This window comes from Bombina bombina, chromosome 6 (genome assembly GCF_027579735.1).
Source record: "Bombina bombina isolate aBomBom1 chromosome 6, aBomBom1.pri, whole genome shotgun sequence".
NCBI lineage: Eukaryota > Metazoa > Chordata > Amphibia > Anura > Bombinatoridae > Bombina > Bombina bombina.
The window spans coordinates 733931830-733954347 of NC_069504.1; the positions used below are offsets into that span (position 1 = coordinate 733931830).

General features: G+C 40.8%; 1 protein-coding gene across 2 annotated transcripts in view; it reads left to right on the forward strand.

The window, feature by feature from the left end:
- Positions 1–22518, forward strand: part of FHIP2B (FHF complex subunit HOOK interacting protein 2B) — a 94905-nt gene that overhangs the window by 23871 nt on the left and 48516 nt on the right. For both annotated transcript variants that reach the window (XM_053717954.1, XM_053717955.1), the window contains exon 6: positions 7210–7329. In XM_053717954.1, coding sequence (XP_053573929.1) covers positions 7210–7329 — 120 coding nt within the window. The remainder of the gene's footprint in view (positions 1–7209; positions 7330–22518) is intronic.

The following is a 22518-nucleotide window of genomic DNA, read 5'->3' on the forward strand; positions in this document are numbered from 1 at the left end:
GTTTAAAACTGTTGCTCCTCCGTGGAGCTTAAACTTGGTTCTTAAAGTTCTCCAAGGAGTTCCGTTTGAACCCCTTCATTCCATTGATATTAAACTTTTATCTTGGAAAGTTCTGTTTTTGATGGCTATTTCCTCGGCTCGAAGAGTCTCAGAGTTATCTGCCTTACATTGTGATTCTCCTTATCTGATTTTCCATTCAGACAAGGTAGTTCTGCGTACTAAACCTGGGTTTTTACCTAAGGTATTTTCTAACAGGAATATCAATCAGGAGATTGTTGTTCCATCATTATGTCCTAATCCTTCTTCAAAGAAGGAACGACTTTTGCATAATCTGGATGTAGTCCGTGCCCTGAAATTCTATTTACAGGCAACTAAAGATTTTCGTCAAACTTCTTCCCTGTTTGTCGTTTACTCTGGACAGAGGAGAGGTCAAAAGGCTTCGGCAAACTCTCTCTCCTTTTGGCTTCGTAGCATAATACGTTTAGCCTATGAGACTGCTGGACAGCAGCCCCCTGAAAGAATTACAGCTCATTCCACTAGAGCTGTGGCTTCCACCTGGGCCTTTAAGAATGAGGCCTCTGTTGAACAGATTTGCAAGGCTGCAACTTGGTCTTCGCTTCACACCTTTTCAAAATTTTACAAATTTGACACTTTTGCTTCTTCGGAGGCTGTTTTTGGGAGAAAGGTTCTACAGGCAGTGGTTCCTTCCGTTTAAGTTCCTGCCTTGTCCCTCCCATCATCCGTGTACTTTAGCTTTGGTATTGGTATCCCATAAGTAATGGATGACCCGTGGACTGAATACACTTAACAAGAGAAAACATAATTTATGCTTACCTGATAAATTTATTTCTCTTGTAGTGTATTCAGTCCACGGCCCGCCCAATTTTTTTAAGGCAGTTCTAAATTTTAATCAATACTCCAGTCACCACTGCACCCTATGGTTTCTCCTTTCTCGTCTTGTTTCGGTCGAATGACTGAATATGACATGTGAGGGGAGGAGCTATATAGCAGCTCTGCTTGGGTGATCCTCTTGCAACTTTCTGTTGGGAAGGGAATATATTCCATAAGTAATGGATGACCAGTGGACTGAATACACTACAAGAGAAATAAATTTATCAGGTAAGCATAAATTATGTTTTTTCCAACATGTAAAACATTAAAGGGGTATGAAACCCAGCATTTTGTTTTTATGATTCAGATAGAGCATGTGCTTTTAAACAACTTTCTAATTTACTTCTATCATACATTTTTCTTCGTTCTCTTGGTATCTTGTTGAAAAGCAGGGACGTATGCTTAAGAGCTGGCCCATTTCTGGAGCACTATATGACAGCAGTTTTGCACAAATCCATTTGCAAGAGCAGTAGAGGGCAGCACTATTTCCTGCTCCAGACAACTACCTAGGTATCTCTTCAACACAGAATATCATGAGAACAAAGAACATTTGATAATAGAAGTAAATTGAAAACTTTTCCTTCTTAATATAAGGAGAGTCCACGGCTTCATTCTTTACTTGTGGGAAATACTAAACCTGGCCACCAGGAGGAGGCAAAGGCTTAAATTCTCCTCCCACTTCCCTCACACCCCAGTCATTCTCTGCCTTTCGTCACAGGAGGTTGGCAGAGAAATGTCAGAAGATTTCGGAGTAGTTGCTAGGAAGGGTATCTGCCTTTCGACATTGGACTGGAGTTTTAAGTCGTCTTGTCAGCCTCTCAGTGAGAGCATTGACGAAAGTTAGAGTCTCTTCTGCGAACCCTTCCTGACTCAGTTTAACAGCTCAGTGTTGACGAGTTTCACTGCCTGCTTTTCTCACTCAAGTCGATTTCAGGAGCGATGCTACAAGACTGCCACAGCGGGGATTCCGGTAAGATTGTTTCGATTTTACTCATATTGCAAACGCTAGAAGACAGGGTCACAGTGTGACTCCTTTTATCTTTATGGAATCAAGGGTTAATATCTCCTGAGGGGGATTTTTGAACAGTGGGGTTTAATCATATATCTTTATTTGATTTTGTGCTGCTTTATGTGTGAGATGTATTGGGCTCGTAGGCTGTTATGGAACGGACAGATTTTCACTTTAAGAGCCGCGCAGCTTATATTCTTGCCGCACTTTTTCCATAGCAGGAGGGCCCTGCGTTGTGCACCATGTGACCAGGAGTGGTCGCGGTTCCCATTTCTGTTTTCCGTGACCTAGTGACTACCGGAGAGGAGCGGTTTCTCTGTACCTACCTACTCTAATTTAAATTAATTATATTATTATTATAGTAATTAAAACGAAGTTGAGCGGACTACAATTTTCTCTTTTTTGGTTTCTCTGTACTGTCTGGGTCATAGGAGGTGGTGAGTGCCCCAGCCATTGGGGGTATAAGGTGCCGATTTTTGATTAAAATAAAGATCGTTTTAATTTCTGAGTTGTCTGGTTTTCGAACAAATAATGTTGTTAAATTTGATAGCACTGAGCCTTGCGCCTCTCAGGAGTCCTCGTCCCATGAGGTGCGTTCCCTATAGCCTTTTTCTCCACATGCAGCTTCCCTTTGCACTACTAATCCTCCATCTGGAGGGGGCCTTTTTACACCAGGCGTTACTGTGCAGTTTCATACGGCGGTATCTGCGGCCTTTATTGCTTTACCTCGCACTGCTAAGCAAAAGGTTAAATTGTGCACTCCTGCCCAGGGGGCATCATGTAGTTTGTCGGTTATACCCAATCATTTATCTGAGGATGCGGTTCTCTCTGAGGCTTCAGAGTTTGAACCTTCTGGGTCGGGGGCTGCTGCCTCTACTCCTCCGAAGGTGGAGGATCCAGATTTTAGATTTAGAGTAGATCGTCTACGCTTTCCACTAAAGAAAATTTTGATTGTATTAGACGTTCCTAGGACCAAACAGCCATTTGACCTCTGAGTCCTAAATCTGATGGCAAACTCGGTTAAGGGCGAGTGGGGCAGGATGAAGTTCCTCTTCCACTTCGTCTAATTTTAACTCTTCCGGTTCTGGGCTCCATTGGAGGGTTGGTTCTTCTTTTCCCATCCCTACTTGGCTGACTTTATTTGTACACTTGCCAATTGTCTTTCTGTCCCGTTTGAGGACAGTTAGTCGTTTTTAGAGCTGCTGGATATATGGATAGAATCTCTTTTATGAATATATTTTATCTAGGGATATTTATTTTTGATGGTGGCGTCTGTTGCCACAGTTGATGGAGCGGCTACTTATGGGGCGTCTTCTTCTCGATCAAGGTGGTGATTACAGCCTTAGAGCCTATAATTCTTTTATCTGTGATACAACTCATCTTCCTGACCCTAAGCTAGGGCTTCAGGTTTTTTCCGTTCAGAGCCGCTCTGACAGATATGACTTCTGAGTCTCCTTTATTTCCTCCTTACTTATTGGTTCCTTTATCTCCATGGTCAGAGTCGTTTTACCGTTTGAGGAGAGGTTGAATTGGAGGGACAAAATTATTTTTTGTTCCTTTAGTTCTGATAAAGCAATCCATGAGTTCTTGGAAGCAGTCTTAGTCCTGGTATAAGTCCAAGCAGGGTTCGTATAGGGGGCAGACTGTCGCTCCCTCATGTCTCTTGGTGCAGAGACGTGTATGAACCATAGGTTCTAAGGGTCATAGATTAGGAATAAGTCTCAGCCACCCAGGGGCGAATTCCTTCTCTAAGACCTGCATTCCAGGTAGAAGAGAGGGAAGCCTTTCTGGGGTGTGTGCGGGATTTGTCCTCCTTTGGAGTTCACTGTCCTGGTGCCCCTCGCTGGGAGGTTTGGGATCCTATTAAAACCCTACAGTGGTCCCAAGGAAGGAGAGACTTCCGTTCAATTCTGGACCTATCATGATTATTATAGTTTATACTGTCTCTTTGCTCAAATGGAGACAATTGGGTCATTTTCCCCTCGGTTCATGACTACTATAGACTGAAGAAGGCTTTCTTTCACGTTCTAATCCTCAAGGAACATTCTGGTTCCTCAGGTTTGCGTTACTGGACCAGCGCTTCCAGTTCATTGATCATTCGTTTGGTCTATCTACTGCTCCAGGAATTTTTACAGGAATTTGGAGTTTAGCAGTAGCTCCCTTCTTGGATAAGACTCGGGTTCAGGTACCATTGTTTTGTCTGGCAGAAGACCATTCGGAATCTCTCCCCTGTCTTCTTCGATCCGACGGATGGAAGATACATCGGAACAGAGTTTTCTTGTACTAGGCACCGGGTTGGATTTCCTGGGTGCTATTTTTGTCTTCATAGCCATGTGTATTTCTATCAGACCAGAGTCGTTACATGTTAGTTTCAACATGTCATGTTTTCCAGACCTCCTGGGGGCCGTCGGTCACACAGCGTATAGAGGTGTGTTGTCTCATAAGGGCAAGCATGGACTTCTTCCTTTGCCAGGTTCCACCTCAGGCCGTTGCGCATCAGTGCGGTCTGAGGCAGTGGAATGGCGATCATCGAATCTGTCATCAGATTGGTTTTGGACATCTGGTCGAGAACGTCGCTCTATTGTTGGGTTTTATCCAGATCTACTGTCCCTAGGGACATCCTTCTCCGGACCATCCTGAGATGCAGTCTATCAGGATTGGGAGATGTTTGAGGTGCCAGGAAGGCATTGGGCCTGTTGAATCAGGAGGAAAGCTTCCTTCCGATTATCTTTTGGATATTCAGGCAAATCTGCAATGCTCTGAAGGTTTGGCCCCCTTCTGGGTTCGTCCCAGTATATTGACTAAGATATGCTTCGGTGGTTCAGATCAACCATCAGGACAAACGAGAAGCTCCGTAGGATGAGAAAAGTTTTTCGAATTCCTGAGTAGGTGGAAACCCACAACTGTTCGCTGTCAATGTTCCACATTCCGGGTGTGGACAACTGGGAAGCGGATTTTCTCTGTAGACAATCCTTTCATCCCGGAGAAGGGTTTCTCGATCTGAGGTGTTTGCGGGGATTTGCATCCTTGGGGGACACAGTATATAGATAGATCTCATGATGTCCCTTCTCTTTACCAAGCTACACCAATATGGGCAGAGGTTCAGGAACCTCAGACGGAGCTAATATAGGCATTAGCAGTGCCTTGGAGGTTCAGTCTCATTTACCTTTTCCCACCGTTAACTCTCTTTCTTCGTGAAGTGGCTCACATCAAGCAGGAGCAGGCATCAGTAATACTGATTGCTCCATCGTGGCCGCAAAGGATGTGGTTTGCGGATCTGGTGGAGATGTCTTCATCTCCTCCATGGAAGTTACCTTGTTGCAGGGATATGCTGGAACAAGGTCCTTTTATTCATCAAAATCTAGATTCTCTGAAGCTGACTGCGTGGAGATTGAATGCTTAGTCCTAGCCAAGAGAGGTTTTATCTATCATAAGGAGTGGAGAGCTTACTAATTCTGGTGTCAAGAGCGTGGTTTGTCTTGGCATAGAGTTAAGGCTGCCAGGATTCTTTCTTTTCTCCAGGATGGTCTGGAGAAGGGCCTTTTCTGCCAGTTCCCTGAGGGGACGGATTTCGTCCCTGCCTGTTTAATTACACAAGAGGCTCGCTAAGCTTCCTGAGGTTCAGTCTTTTGTTTAGGCTCTGATTAGGATCAGACCTGTGTTTAGATCTAATGCTCCTCAGTGGAGTTTAAATCTTGTTCTTAAGGTTTTGCATCGGGCTCCGTTTGAGCCTATGCATGCAGTTGACATTAAGTTGTTGTCCTGGAAGGTTCTTTTTCTACTGGCAATCTGAGATTGCGGCCTTGCAATGTGAGCCTCCTTATCTGGTGTTCCATTCTTATAAGGCTGTCCTACGTACCAGCTTAGGTTTTCTTCCTAAGGTTGTGTCTGACCGCAGCATCAATCAAGAGATTGTGGTTCCTTCCTTGTGTCCCAATCCTTCTTCTTCGAAGGAACGTTTGCTTCATAATTTGGACGTGCTTCGAGCCTTGAAGTTCTATCTTCACGCTACTAAGGATTTTAGACAGACTTCTTCCTTTTGTTGTCTATTCGGGAAGGCGTAGGGGCCAGGAGGCTTCTTTGACTTCCTTATCTTTTGGGTTACGGAATGTTATCCGCTTAGCTTACAAGACAGCGGGACATAGACCTCCTCAGAGGTTTACGGCTCATTCCACTAGAGCAGTGGCTTCTTCTTTCTTCTTAGGCCTTTAAGAACAAGGCCTCTATGGATAAGATTTGTCCTCCTTACATACTTTTTCAGGCTGTGGTGCCCTCAAAATAGGGTCCGCCTCTACCCTCCCGTTTTTATTCAGTGTCCTCTAGAGCTTGGGTATAATTTTCCTACAAGTAAGGAATGAAGCTGTGGACTCTGCTAATATTACGAAGGAAAACATAAATTACCAGATAATTTCTTTTCCTTCTGTATAAGGAGAGTCCACGGCCCCCGCATGTGTACTCCGATGGGCGGACCTAAATTTTGTTTTTTCTTTTCTGGCATCACTTATACCCTGATATTTCTCCTACTGTTCCTTGTTCCCTCGGCAGAATGATTGGGGTGTGAGGGAAGTGGGAGGAGTATTTAAGCCTTTGGCTGGGGTGTCTTTGCCTCCTCCTTGTGGCCAGGTTCAGTATTTCCCACAAGTAAGGAATGAAGCCGTGGACTTTCCTTATACAGAAGGAAAGGAAATTATCTGGTAAGTATAATTTATGTTTTTAAAGTAGTTATGATCTGTCTAAATCACAAAATAAAATGTTTGGGTTTCATATCCCTTTAATATGTTGTATCTGCATTTTCTGGAGACAAAATGCATTTAGATAGATGTGTGTGGACTTTTAAAGTTTGAATGAGAGCATAAATCCTGGCCTTAATATCAGTTTTTCTCCCAGTTAATTTTCCATACTGTCAAGATGTCAACATGGCATATATACTATAGATATACAATCATAATAAATAAAAGTAGCACTTTATTGGTTGGTTATAAAGAATGTTTACTGATTAAACACAGACATGGCTTGTATTTCCTTAAAGGACCATTAAGTACAGTAGATTTGCTTAATCAACTAATTTCTTCCATTTGCCAGCCCCATGTATCATGTAACAGCCATCAGCAAATCACAGACTTGTATACATATACACTGTGAGCTCTTGCACATGCTCAGTAGGAGCTGGTGCCTCAGACAATGTGCATATAAAACATTGTGCAGTAAATTGGAAAATTGTATTTTTATTTTTTTAATTATGTGTTCTATCTGAATCGTGAAAGAAAAATGTTGAATTTAGTGTCTCTTTAAAACATTAATTATTGCAGGGAGAAAATGTAAGGGAGGTCCTCTGCTCAGCTGGAGAGGATGAAGGGAAGATGGATTCTCCAAACCACAAACCCAGACAGAATTTATTCAGGGCTCTCATGAGGCTGTGTAACTGCCAGGTAAGTAGAGGTGGTGAAAGGAAGAAGAATGAGACTGGTGGGGCTGAAAAGTGAGTAACAAAGCAGGAATTGGAGGAGGGAGTAAGAGGAAAGAGGCCGACAGTGCAATCATGTGAGTTAAAGGTTAACTTCCATCCTATATAAAAAATAGATTTATTTCTAATGGCACGATAAGTCCACGGATCATCTAATTACTATTGGGAATATCACTCCTGCCCAGCAGGAGGCGGCAAAGAGCACCACAGCAAAGCTGTTAAATATCACCTCCCTTCCCTCCAACCCCAGTCATTCTCTTTGCCTACGTTAGAGCAAGGAAGTGGTAAAGTTAGGTGTTAGTAAAAGATTCTTCAAGCAAGATTTTATTATTTTTTAAGTAGTGCAAGATTGTGCTGCTTTGTTCTAGGGTGTAGCCGTAGTCCATATCAGTCTCTTCAGTAGAGCAGTGGTGGCTTTAGAGCAATGGGAACTTGTGAGACATAAGTCTCACTGCGCCTCCCATGTAGTTTATGGTGCCCTAACTCTGAAAGCCTGAGTAAGATTACTCAGTCTTTATCTCTTTTTTCCACAGGTCCATGTGAGGGAGAGGACCTCTCAAACCTAGTGAGCTGCCTTGCTGCCTGGCAGATTTATGAGGTAAGTGCTTACTTTATTTTTTCTGGGACTAGTAAAATAAAAAGGACTCAGAAAAAGTTGGGCACTTTATTCAAAATAAGGGACACATAAATTCTCCTATATATTGGAGGGGACTTATGTAGGCAGTGTTTTATGGCAGGCACTGGGGCTGAGGAGGTTAAATAAGGCTCAATTTATTGTGGTTTCACTGCTCCTGGCGGCTTGACTTTAAAATATGCCGACCGGGAGATTCATTTTTAGACGCCCACGATGGGCGGACCTATTTGAGGCGGCAGTTTGTATTGTGCGCCACTTTTTCATTCACTTCCAGTGACCGGAGATAATTAGTTGAGATAAGATAGCAGTCTCAGTCAGCATAATGCATATTAAACAAAGGGCATGCATTTCTAGGACCGGACAGCGTTTCACTGTTCTGCAGACCGAGTTCCGGATCTTTTGCTGAGGGGATTTGTAGCCGGTGTCAGCAGGGCAGGTAGGCACCTCAGCAAAGTTAAGCTGAGGTGTAGAGGTGTTTCAACAGTACTTGTGTAGCTCTATTTAATCCTTACTACAAAAGAAAAATAAAAAAGTTACGTTTTTAAATTTAAAGAGATAGTAACGTTTTTTCTGTTTAATTTTTATTGAAAAATGTAAAACCTTTTATTTGGTAATTTGATCCATTGTGAGTCAGAATGGACCAAGAGGCCCTGCAAAATGTCACGTGTTTTGATGCCAATGTGGAATCACCAATCCCTTTCTATTCCTTATGTATTGAGAGAACTTTAAATTATAGGGATATACTTTTTTCTGAGCCAACATTGTCTAAGGCGGATGCTGTTCAGGAGTCTAATGACAATGGTCAATATATGCCGCAGCTTTCTCCTCAAGCGTCCCAACTTTTATCGCCCACACATGCAGTGCCCTGCGCTTCCTCTCTAACTCCTCCTGGAGTTACGTTACAAGACATTGCTTCTCTCATGTCCTCTACGGTTTCTGATGCGTTGTCTGCTTTTCCCATGCTGCAGGGAAAAGCGGAAGAGGAAAAATAAACATTCAGTAAGCGAGGTTACTGACGCAGTTGTTGCTATTTCAAATGCCCCCTCCCAGAAGCCTGAGGAGGGGGATACTTTGGTAGCATCTGAGGGTGAAATCTCAGTTTCTGACAGTGTAATTCCTCCTGCTGATACTGAAATTGTGTCTTTCAGGTTTAAGCTAGAACACCTCCGTCTGTTACTTAAGGAGGTTTTGGCTACACTGGACGACGGCGACACGAAATCCAGTAAGCTAAACAAATATTTTGATGTACCTTCCATGGTGGAGGTTTTTCCTGTACCAGATTGAGCTACTGAGATCATTGCTAAGGAATGGGAGAGACCGGGTATCCCTTTTTCTCCATCCCCTATATTTAAAAAGATGTTTCCCATAGCGGACTCTATCAAGGAGTCTTGGCAAACAGTACCCAAGGTGGAAGGGGCCACTCTGGCTAAGAGGACTACTATCCCCATAGAGGATAGCTGTGCTTTTAAGGATCCTATGGACAAAAAATTAGAGGGGTTACTCAAGAAGTTGTATGTACACCAGGGTTTACAATGGCAACCTGCAGTGTGCATTGCTACCGTCACTAGTACGGCGGCATACTGGTTTGATGCGTTTTTCTGATTCTATTAGGACAGACACTCCCCTTGAAGAGATCCAGGATAGAATAAAGGCCCTTAAGTTGGCCAATTCCTTTATTACGGATGCTTCCCTACAGGTTATTAAACTGGGAGCAAAAATTTCGGGCTTTGCTGTGCTAGCCCGCAGAGCTTTATGGTTAAAGTTTTGGTCTGCGGATGTGTCATCTAAGTCTAAACTTTTGGCGATTCCTTACAAGGGAAAGACCTTGTTTGAACCGGGTTTGATGGAAATAATTTCTGACATTACGGGAGGAAAGGGTAATTTTCTCCCTCAGGATAAGAGAAACAAACAAAAGGGACGTCAGAGTAATTTTCATTCCTTTCGAAAATTCAAGGGAAATCCTTCCTCTTCCAAGCAGGAGCAGCCCAAACCTTCCTGGAGACCCAATCAGTCTTAGAACAAGGGAAAACAATCCAAAAAGCCTGCTATTGAATCAAAAACAGCATGAAGGGCCTGCCCCCGATCCGGGACTGGATCTTGTAGGGGACAGACTTTACTTCTTCACTCAAGCTTGGATTTGAGATGTTCAGGATCCCTGGGCAGTGGACATCGTGTCCCAGGGATACAAACTAGAGTTCAAGAACTTTCCTCCCAGGGGGCAGGTTTCTGCTTTCAAGATTATCTGTAGACCTGACAAAAAAGAGAGGGGTTCTTACACTGTGTACGAGACCTCTCCGACCTGGGAGTGATAGTTCCGATGCAGGAGCAGGGTCTGGGGTTCTATTCCAATCTGTTCGTGGTTCCCAAAAAGGAGGGAACCTTCAGACCAATTTTAGACATCAAGAGTCTAAACAAATTTCTTAGAGTACCGTCCTTCAAGATGGAAACTATTCGTTCCATTCTTCCTTTGATCCAAGAGGGTCAATTTATGACAGCCATAGATTTAAAGGACGTGTACCTGCATGTTCCCATCCACAGGGACCATCACAAGTTTCTAAGGTTTGCATTTCTAGACAAACACTTCCAGTTCGTGGCTCTTCCATTCGGCCTTGCCACAGCTCCCAGAATTTTCTCAAAGGTTCTGGGATCCTTATTGGCGGTGCTCCGATTGCGGGGGAATTGCAGTGGCGCCTTATTTGGACGACATTCTGGTCCAGGTGCCATTCCTTTCATCAAGCAAGATCCCACACGGAAATGTTGTTGTCTTTCCTGCGATCTCACGGATGGAAGGTAAATTTGGAAAAGAGCTCCTTACTTCCAAATACAATACATAATCTTCTTGGGAACCATAATAGATTCCTTATCAATGAAGATTTTTCTGACAGAAGTCAGGAAATCAAAGATTTTCGATTCTTGCCTAGCGCTTCAGTCCTCTCCTCGGCCATCAGTGGCTCAGTGCTTGGAGGTAATCGGGCTGATGGTGGCGGCAATGGACATCATCCAGTTTGCTCGTTTCCACCTCAGACCTCTGCAGTTAAACATGCTCAGTCAATGGAACGGAGATTATGCGGATTTGTCTCCATGAATACTGCTGGAGCAGGAGACAAGGGACTCTCTTCTTTGGTGGTTGTCTCAGGATCATCTCTCCCAGGGAACTTGCTTTCGCAGACCCTCTTGGGTGATTGTGGCTCTCTAAAGGCTCAGGGAACTTGGACTCAGTCGGAGTCTGTTCTGCCCATAAACATTCTGGAGCTGAGAGCAATCTTCAATGCTCTTCTGGCCTAGCCTCGGTCCGGTTCATCAGGTTCCAGTCGGAACAACATAACTTCAGTGGCTTACATCAACCATCAGGGAGGAACACAGAGTTCCTTAGCCATGACAGAGGTAGCCAAGATAATTTGGTGGGCGGAGACCCACAATTGCTGTCTGTCGGCGATCCACATCCCAGGGGTGGACAACTGGGAGGTGGACTTCCTGAGCAGACCTTTCACCCAGGGGAGTGGGAACTCCATCCGGAAGTGTTTTCCAGCCTGATTCTCAAATGGGGTGAGCCGGAATGGGATCTCATGACATCTCGGCAGAATGCCAAGCTTCCGAGGTACGGGTCAAGGTCAAGGGACCCTCAGGCTGTACTGATAGACGCATACCTATTTCCTCTGTTCCTCTTCTTTCTCGGGTCATTGCTCGAATCAAGCAGGAGAAGGCGTCGGTGATCCTCATTGCACCGGCGTGGCCTCGCAGGATTTGGTATGCAGACCTGGTGGACATGTCATCTCTTCCACCTTGGAGACTTCCGTTGAGGAAGGACCTTCTACTTCAAGGGCCCTTCCTTCATCCAAATCTAGTTTCTCTGAAGCTGACTGCTTGGAGATTGAACGCTTAATTTTATTCAAGCGGGGATTCTTAGAATCGGTCATAGAGACCATGATTCAGGCTCATAAACCTGTGACTAGAAAAATTTACCACAAAATATGGCGTAAATAGCTATATTGGTGTGAATCCAAGGGCTACTCTTGGAGTAGAGTTAGGATTCCTAGAATTCTGTCCTTTCTCCAAGAAGGTTTGGAGTTACGGCTCATTCTGCGAGGGCTGTTTCCTCTTCCTGGGCATTCAAAAATGAAGCTTCTGTGGAACACTTTTTAAAAATTCTACAAGTTTGACACTTTTGCCTCGGCTGAGGCCGCTTTTGGGAGAAAGGTTCTTCAAGCAGTGGTGCCTTCCGTTTAGATTCCCTGTCTTGTCCCTCCCTTATCATCTGTGTACTCTAGCTTGGGTATTGATTCCCAATAGTAATTAGATGATCCGTGGACTCATCGTGTCATTAGAAAGAAAACAAAATTTATGCTTACCTGATAAATTTATTTATTTCTTGACACGATGAGTCCACGGCCCACCCTGCTTTTTAGACAGGTAGTTGGTATGTTATAAACTTCAGACACCTCTGCACCTTGTTGCTTCCTTTCTCTCCTTTACTTTGGTCGAATGACTGGGGTTGGAGGAAAGGGAGGTGATATTTAACAGCTTTGCTGTGGTGCTCTTTGCCGCCTCCTGCTGGGCAGGAGTGATATTCCCAATAGTAATTAGATGATCCGTGGACTCATCGTGTCAAGAAATAAATACATTTATCAGGTAAGCATAATTTTTTTTTTTTTTTCTTTAAATGGTTTATTAGGAAATCCCTACTCCTCCCTCTCTATCCAGTTTTATTCCTTAGTGGAGTAGAGAGAGTAGGTGAATGGAGAGTGGAGAGAGCATGATGAGAAAGAACAAGAATACCTAACCAGTAGGGATGTACATTTGGAGCCTTCGTGAGGATCTGAATACGGAAGTAAACAGCGGCTTTTGTCCATCGGATATTTTCATAGCAAGATTAATTCCTGTAAAAGATCCCTACACTAAGATCTCTGCAAATCCAGATCTTTAGAGTGGGGATCTTTTACAAGAATCCGGCTAAGAAAATATCAAAAGGACACGAGCCACTGTTTACTTCTGTATTCGGATCCTCACGAGCCAATAGGATTGTGACTTCATGAACTAAGGAAGCAAAGAAAAAGATTTACCAGCAAACATTAGCGTTTATTGTGACCGAACATGAGAGCATTACTATAAAGTAGGGCATATTGTTCTGGTGATTAAACAGAACCATAACTGCCCTTATAAAATGGATAATAAGAAAAACAGTCTTATAACAAAAGACAGTAGGCTGTAAACGTTTTCCCTCCGAAAGACTGCTTTATCAGAAGCAAAAACACTGAATCAGATAAGCGAAGCCACGGTGATGGCAATGCAGACTCTCTGCAGCATTATGAGAGGCCTACGCTTTGTAGGAGAGGACTCATAAAGGTAGGGCAGCTCCTCTCTAGAACGAAGGGATGTGATACTGATAGCTGTAGGCGCATAAGAGCTAAAGGGACGGTTTTATGTACAGATGTTATCCTAGACTATATTGTTTTGAGTGTATTACCACTGATTGGCACGATGCAGGGTCAAAGCCGATCTAGAGTAGGCTAGATAAGTAGCTTGTCATAGGAGGTGACTTTGGCAAGTCACTGATAACCCCATATGTTTCCCCCCATAGTTTCTGTCTTGCTGTCAGCGGTCGAGATCGTGAGACAGATTCTATAACTCCTTAGGATGGCGTAGAGAAATGTAGCAGCTCTACTTAGCTTTTTTAAAAATCTATATTATTATCCTTTTTCTCTACCTAAAGGGTTATTTAAATCTTATAGGAAACGCATATCGGGAGAGTTGCTTTTTACTCTTGTCACACTATAGCCATTTAGACTTGCTTATTCTTAGTCTGCTCTTATCCTTATCCTGCATATGTTGTACATAAAACTGAGCTTCTAATATCTTATTTAAGGATAATATTTTTTACTAGCAAATAAGTCACCTCACTAGTGAATAGACTACTGTAATGTGCTTTTTTTTCTCTCTCTTCTTTCTATTTTGGTCATTAACCTATTGTTAAGTTATGACAGCATGGTATAAGCTTTGTAAAAGATTTAGGCCTAGATTACTAGTGGAGCACAAAATATCACTATTGCGAGCTCAATATTTGCGCTCCACTCATAAAACCAGCGCATGCGGTAGCATTAACCAGCCACTTGTTATTTAATGTGCACCTGTAAAGTGATTTGCTTTTTACTGACTGACGTGGAGAACTTTGTTTGCTATTCACACTTTTCAAATTTGACCTTTCTATCCCTTTAACCCAATCGTCTAGCATAATCTCTTCCTTCATGTGCGGTCACAATCAATATGAGAGAAAAACATAATTTATGCTTACCTGATAAATTTATTTCTCTTGTGGTGTATCCAGTCCACGGATCATCCATTACTTGTGGGATATTCTCATTCCCAACAGGAAGTTGCAAGAGGACACCCACAGCAGAGCTGTCTATATAGCTCCTCCCCTAACTGCCATATCCAGTCATTCGACCGAAAACAAACAGAGAAAGGAGAAACCATAGGGTGCAGTGGTGACTGTAGTTTAAAAATTAAAAAATACCTGCCTTAATATGACAGGGCGGGCCGTGGACTGGATACACCACAAGAGAAATAAATTTATCAGCTAAGCATAAATTATGTTTTCTCTTGTAAGGTGTATCCAGTCCACGGATCATCCATTACTTGTGGGATACCAATACCAAACTAAAGTACACGGATGAAGGGAGGGACAAGGCAGGTACTTAAACGGAAGGTACCACTGCCTGTAAAACCTTTCTCCCAAAAATAGCCTCCGAAGAAGCAAAAGTATAAAATTTGTAGAATTTTGAAAAAGTATGAAGCGAAGACCAAGTCGCCGCATTGCAAATCTGTTCAACAGAAGCCTCATTTTTAAAGGCCCATGTGGAAGCCACAGTTCTAGTAGAATGAGCTGTAATCCTTTCTGGAGGCTGCTGGCCAGCAGTCTCATAGGCTAAGCGGATTATGCTTCTTAGCCAAAAAGAAAGAGAGGTTGCCGAAGCCTTTTGACCTCTCCTCTGTCCAGAGTAGACAACAAACAAAGCAGATGTTTGACGAAAATCTTTAGTAGCTTGTAAGTAAAACTTTAGAGCACGAACCACGTCCAGATTGTGTAATAGATGTTCCTTCTTTGAAGAAGGATTAGGACACAAAGACGGAACAACAATCTCTTGATTGATATTCTTATTAGATACCACCTTAGGTAAAAACCCAGGTTTGGTACGCAGTGTGGTTATCTATTAATTTAAAATATCTCTACTTTCTACTAAATATAATATACTAAATCTCTATGGTGGTACCTCTAAAAACCAACACAGATAAATTGTGAAATAAACTCTATGAGGGGTCCTCCATTATTTGTCAAACAGTTTATTTAGGAATCAATATATGTTAATAATAAGATAAATATTTACAGCTGTATATATATATATATATATATATATAAATCTATTTTACAGATAAACAGTCCAAAATTTAATTAATACAGGGCAACTCTTCTACACTAACCCCAATTGTGCAATACTGCTACACAGAATATTATCCCAGAAATACTTAGTCAGATTCTCTGTGTTCAACATCATCCATCTTTTAGCAGGATAAAATAGAGAGACAGAGGCTCTGGTGTTACAGTATTTTATAACCCAATTCAAAAGGGAGTGGCTTATCAAATGTCACTCAAAAAGACCATTGGGTGTGTCTTTCTAGACTACACTAGACAAAAGAACTACTTGAATAAACCAGCTATGTGAATTGCCAGTTATAAAATCTGTGAGCTATATTCCAATATCCCTGTGATAAAAATGTCACCACATTCCCTCACCTTTTCTTCTCCTATGTTGCCCCGTTTTCTAGTTATACCCACTAGTACAGAAGAACACAGTGGGAGCGAAAACCTTACAGGTGAAATTCTCCCACCATCCCTTCGGAATCATTCCCTCGGCGATATGAGCTCTTCTGTACTTTCCTAGGACTGTCAATTCCTAATCTAACTTTATACAATTCATTAGAAAAATTAATTTAAAATTATACATAGAAACACAAAATCCTATGCTAAACCCCATTAGAAACATTTATACAATGGTCTTAAATATTGGGAAAAGTTCATGTATGAGTGTGTGAGTGTGGGTACACTAGATGGGTATGCGTGTAGTAAAATCTTTATTAAGAAAGTGTGAATTGTGCTTGTAAAACAAAAGTTATAATGGTTCACTGAAGTTCTTTGTTGTCATCTTTTGGCATCTGGTCCTTGCTTTTGGCATCTGGTCCTTGCTTTTGCTTTACCAAATCTCTCTCTTTGAACCACTTTGTTTTTTCCAAGACCCTCAAAGGAATGAAAAAAAGATTAAAACCAGGCATATATTTTACTTCACACTACAACACTCCATCTGCAGTAGAAACCACATTCACAGTTATTAACTTCAAGTTGGAAAGTGCCTCTGTTATTGCATCATCCCACTCGCACCCTTACTTAACTTATGTTTCTTGATTTATATGATTATTTACCCCTTTATGCTATATATATATATATATAATTATTTTGGCCTAATGCACCATTTTACATCTCCATTGTGATACATTATACTTATTTAATTTGTCCAACGCCACCATCATAGCTTCATGGTAAGATCAGTCCTGAAGACACCTGAAAAACAACAATCTATAATATGTGTTATTGGGGAAAAACTGGAAGGAAAGGTGAGAAGCCTTCTATCTTCATTGGTTTTCTTCCTGCAAGATAAGACTTCAGACAGTTTACATAGAAATGGTATTGCATGTGGCCTCCCAAAACTAATAACAATGGAGGTATCTGTTATTGTTTTTTTAGAAAGAGAATGCATCAATTAACTATACATTCTTAATATTGGCATTTAAACTTAATAATGAAAAACACTTAAAATTATTAATTGAACTTAAAACTAAAGTACACATTACACGATACAAATGTACTGCAAACAAATATGCTTATAAACAAAAATGAATGATTTAATTTGAGCCCTCCAGCTCTGTCAGTTGCTTCTTTAGAAACCCAATTTGATCTCTCATTCTCCTGTTTTTTTGTTTGAGTTCCCAATAACTTAAGTTGGCCTTATTGTTTATCTCATTTGACCTCAGCCTCCAATTTTTATACTTATTTTCTCCTCTGTTAATATCGCCATTTAAATTCCTGTCTCTCCAGTTTTCTGTATTTGATGCTCTACTATTCTGATATCCACAAACATTCCTTCTATTACCCCTCTCTGATTCCTGCCTGTGAATATTCAGATTATTCTCCATTGACTGCTTCACTGCAGAATTTGCCTTAATGGTGTATGGGTGATAATTCCACCACTTCTCAGCTCTAGTGAGCACCATATGTAGGTTTGTGGAGTTTGGATCATACAGCTTTACAAACTCCTGACATTTTCTGGGGAGAGCTTCAAGTACCCTCTGTATGTGAGCTGGTGACCCCCAGACCATTTGGGTCTGTGGCTGGCGCAGCACACACCAAAATAAAACTCTTTTTGCTACTTCAAATGGCCCATCTAGTGGTCTCATGGTAATTTCACTAATCTCTTTTTCTAGACTAGTAAAATTGAAAAAGGTTTTAGCTATCCTGCCAGCCTGATCACATATACTTGAATTAAATCCTAATAACCTGTTGGCATAGGGGCCCATGGCATCTTGAAGCAATTCTATCCATTCCAGCATGCTCATACCTAATTTTATGGCTTTTTCAGCCCCCTTGTGAAACCAATGTGAAAAGTTATTAAAGCTGTTTGTGGGGATTGTGCCCCACCATTTCTTAAAAATGTCTTTATCTGCTACAGTCATTGGCCTAGTCTGATTTGAAAAACCTGTAGGAGCTTTCAGGTTGTTAAAATTCTCAGAAATTATGACAGGGGCAATTGGAACAGAACTTGGGTTTTTAGTGGGGCCCATTTGCATTTTATCTTGTTTTACTAATTGTTTTGGCTCTTTCCTTTGTGGCAGTAAGTTATCACTATCTGCATTGTTCCCAGAAATATCACTAATTATTTTTTCTTTTTGTTCAATTTTCATCTGTAACTCAGTAATTTTGTTTGAGTATTCGTTACTGATGTGTTCTGTTAATTTTAATTTACGTTGTAATTTACTGATCTGTATGGTGTTAGTTAAAGCAGAAAGCTTAATACAATCTCTGTCAGTCTGTGTGTTATCTAACTTTAATTTAAGGTCTTTATTTTGCTATGTAAATTCTCCAATAATGTCCGTTAATCTCTTTATAGTTGAAATCACTGCCTGCGCTATCATACATTTTCTTTTATTATTATTCATCTTTTTAAGAGTTAATACCTGTGTTAGTATATCTAAAACACTTTCACACTTGTTGTTTTTAGCTTCTGGGATGAGGAATGGACCATTATATTTATGAATGTAATTGTTAAAGTAATCACAGATTTCCTGTGAAATATATTTTTTTCCAGACATTTTGAACAGATAGCCGTTAGAACTAAAATAATAAAAAAAAATATTTATATATATATATATATATACTAGATTAGTGTGTCTCTCACAGCATAGTAGTTTTTTTTTTTTTTTTTTTAAATGTTAACACAGGATGTACAAGATACCACTGAGATGCTAATTTTACACAACAAAGGACATAGCAGTTAAGCCATGTAGAAAGGGTAGTAATTAGATCTGTTTATAAGCAGGTCAGCATTCCAGCAGAGGTGGTAATATAGTTAAATTTAGTTTTTCTAACCACTGCTCATTATTCTTTATTTTAAATCTGGGGAACAGACTATTGTGTGTCTCTCACAGCATAGTTTGTTTGCCAGACTATTTTAACTGCCCCAAATGCAAGGAATTATAATCTCTATAGGGCAATGAAAGACCAGACTAAACAGAAATTAAGCAGAACAAAATTAAAAAATTAAATATTGTTCTCTTTTAAAAGGTGTGAACCATCAATAATACTAACCTAAATAAAATAAATGAACAAAGCAAAGCAAGGAATCCTTTTTACTGATATTTTCCCAAATTGAGGAAAAATTATAAAAATATTTTAAGTACAGGAAGATGCTATAGAACTTCTAAATGCTAATTTCAACTGTAGTTTTGGTTCCAGGATCTGCTCCAAACACAGGAAATGCAAAATTTTAACTTTGTTACCCAAAACAAAGCTTAATTAAACTGTAATTTCTTAACTTTAAATTCTACACAATTTCCCATACAATTCAGAATTAAATTTATGTATAGGGCAAGCTACAGCTCTGGGTGTAACACATTCACAGAAATGAATCCTTTGTAAAAAGAAATAAATAAAAAACCTTACTGTGGCAGCTATTACATAGTACTGTAAAGCTTTTGTTTGTAAAAACATTTAGATGGGACCAACACAACACATGTCTCTAAAATTCATTAGAAAACTGATAGAAAACTGGCTCAACAATAAAAGTATCCAGTTTCCAAAAACAAGAAAAATACAAGAGTTAAAGGGACAGTCTAGTATAATCAACTTCCCAATTTACTTCCATCATCAAACTTGCTTTTTTTTCTCTTGGTATTCTAAGTTGAAGCCAAACATAGGTAGGCTCATATGCTGATTTCTAAGCCTTTTAGGGTTGCCTCTTATCACAGGCTTTTTAAATCTCTTTTCAACACAAAGAGACAGAAAGTACACATGGGCCATATAGATAACACTGTGGGGGTTATTTAAGATTTAGTAAGCTACAAACAGCAGGCCTGCTGAAACCAACCATTATGTGCTTCCCCTATGCAAATGCAAATTTATACAGACCAGAAATACAGGTTTTTTAAAGCCATGCTTTTCTTGAGAAACATACAACAGGCCTTTGAAACCAACCACTATTTGCGCTTTTTAACCCCTTAACGACCAACGACGTATGGGGTACGTCCTGCAAAAAAAAATGCAGTTAACGACCAAGGACGTACCCCATACGTCGTTGGTCTTTGAAAGCAGTGGAAGCGATCCTGATCACTTCCAACTGCTTTCATGTTATAGCAGTGATGCCTCGATATTGAGGCATCCTGCTATAACATTTTTTAGCCGTCCGATGCAGAGAGAGCCACCCTGTGGCCCTCTCTGCATCGGCCATTGATGGCCATGTTCGTTGGTGGGTGGGAGCTTACCCAGGGAGGCGGGTGGGCGGCCATCGGTGGGAAGGGGGGCGGGATCGAGCGGGGGCGCGTGTGCACGGGAGCGGGGGCGCGCGTGCACGGGAGCGGGGGCGCGCGGGTGGGAACCCTACACTATGGAACAATAATGGTACTCGGTGGGAGCACAAGGTTTTACTCGGTGGGAGTGAGGGTGGGCATTTATAAAATGTTGAGCGATCTGGCAGGGGTTGGGGGGTTGGGGGTTGAGGGAGGGCAGCTACACTACAGAAAATAGTATTTTTTAAAAAATAAATAAAAAAAAAAACATATTTGATTTCAAACTGGGCACTGGCAGACAGCTGCCAGTACCCAATATGGCGCAATAAGGCAGAGAGAGGGGGGTTAGAGAGCAGTTTGGGGGGGATCAGGGAGGTTGGGGGCTAAGGGAGGATACTACAGAACAGAATTATTATTTTAAAAAAAAACAACCCAAAAAAACCCTCTTATTTTAGTACTGGCAGACTTACTGCCAGTACTTAAGATGGCGGGGACAATTGTGGGGTGGGGGAGGGAAGAGAGCTGTTTGGGAGGGATCTGGGGGTGTGATGTGTCATGTGGGAGGTTGATACCTACACTAAAGCTAAAATTAACCCTGCAAGCTCCCTAAAAGCTCCCTAATTAACCCCTTCACTGCTGGGCATTATACACGTATGGTGCGCAGCAGCATTTAGCTGCCTTCTAATTACCAAAAAGCAAAGCCAAAGCCATATATGTCTGCTATTTCTGAACAAAGGGGATCCCAGAGAAGCTTTTACAACCATTTATGCCATAATTGCACAAGCTGTTTGTAAATAATTTTAGTGAGAAACCTAAAATTGGGAAAATTTTACGTTTTATTTTTATTTGTTCGCATTTGGCGGTGAAATGGTAGCATGAAATATACCAAAATGGGCCTAGATCAATACTTTGGGTTGTCTACTACACTACACTAAAGCTAAAATTAAAACTACAAGCTCCCTACATGCTCCCTAATTAACCCCTTCACTGCTGGGCATAATACACGTGTGGTGCGCAGCGGCATTTAGTGGCCTTCTAAATACCAAAAAGCGATGCCAAAGCCATATATGTCTGCTATTTTTGAACAAAGGGGATCCCAGAGAAACATTTACAACCATGTATGCCATAATTGCACAAGTTGTTTGTAAATAATTTCAATGAGAAACCTAAAGTTTGTGAAAACATTTGTGAAAAAGTGAACATTTTTTTTTATTTGATCGCATTTTGTAGTGAAATGGTGGCATGAAATATACCAAAATGGGCCTAGATCAATACTTTGGGATGTCTTCTAAAAAAATATATATACATGTCAAGGGATATTCAGGGATTCCAGACAGATATCAGGGTTCCAATGTAACTAGCGCTAATTTTGAAAAAAAGTGGTTTGGAAATAGCAAAGTGCTACTTGTATTTATTGCCCTATAACTTGCAAAAAAAGCAAACAACATGTAAACATTGGGTATTTCTAAACTCAGGACAAAATTTAGAAACTATTTAGCATGGGTGTTTTTTGGTGGTTGTAGATGTGTAACAGATTTTGGGGGTCAAAGTTAGAAAAACTGCGTTTTTTCCATTTTTTCCTCATATTTTATAATTTTTTTTATGGTAAATTATAAGATATGATGAAAATAATGGTATCTTTAGAAAGCCCATTTAATGGCGAGAAAAACGGTATATAATATGCGTGGGTACAGTAAATGAGTAACAGGATAATTACAGCTAAACACAAACACCGCAGAAATGTAAAAATAGCCTTGGTCCCAAACGGACAGAAAATGGAAAAGTGCTGTGGTCATTAAGGGGTTAAATAAAGTACTACATACAAAAACTTTGCTATAAAACACCAAATCTACATTTACTGCAGTTAAATTTAAAATAAATCAACATTCATTTGATTCCTGCAAAACTAAATGGCATATGGATTCGTCTACAACTTCATGGCCGCCAAAATGTGGTTATCTATTAATTTAAAATATCTCTACTTTCTACTAAATATAATATACTAAATCTCTATGGTGGTACCTCTAAAAACCAACACAGATAAATTGTGAAATAAACTCTATGAGGGGTCCTCCATTATTTGTCAAACAGTTTATTTAGGAATCAATATATGTTAATAATAAGATAAATATTTACAGCTGTATATATATATATGTGGATCGAAAGAGAATATTCTCAAAAGTACATAGGCGCACTGCTAAACAATTATGAATAATGTAATAATAATAAACAAAGTTCAAAAACCAATCAGTTGGTACAGTTTAGTTCTTTCCCAGTAAAGTTCTGGTATAGGGTAAGTGATAGCGCTTACCAGAGCCGACCTCAATCCTATGAGGTAAGTGATCAGCAATGGAGTATAGATGATCCCTTTGGAACTGTGTGCTCTCGTGGAAATCTTTTGGTATCTGTTGC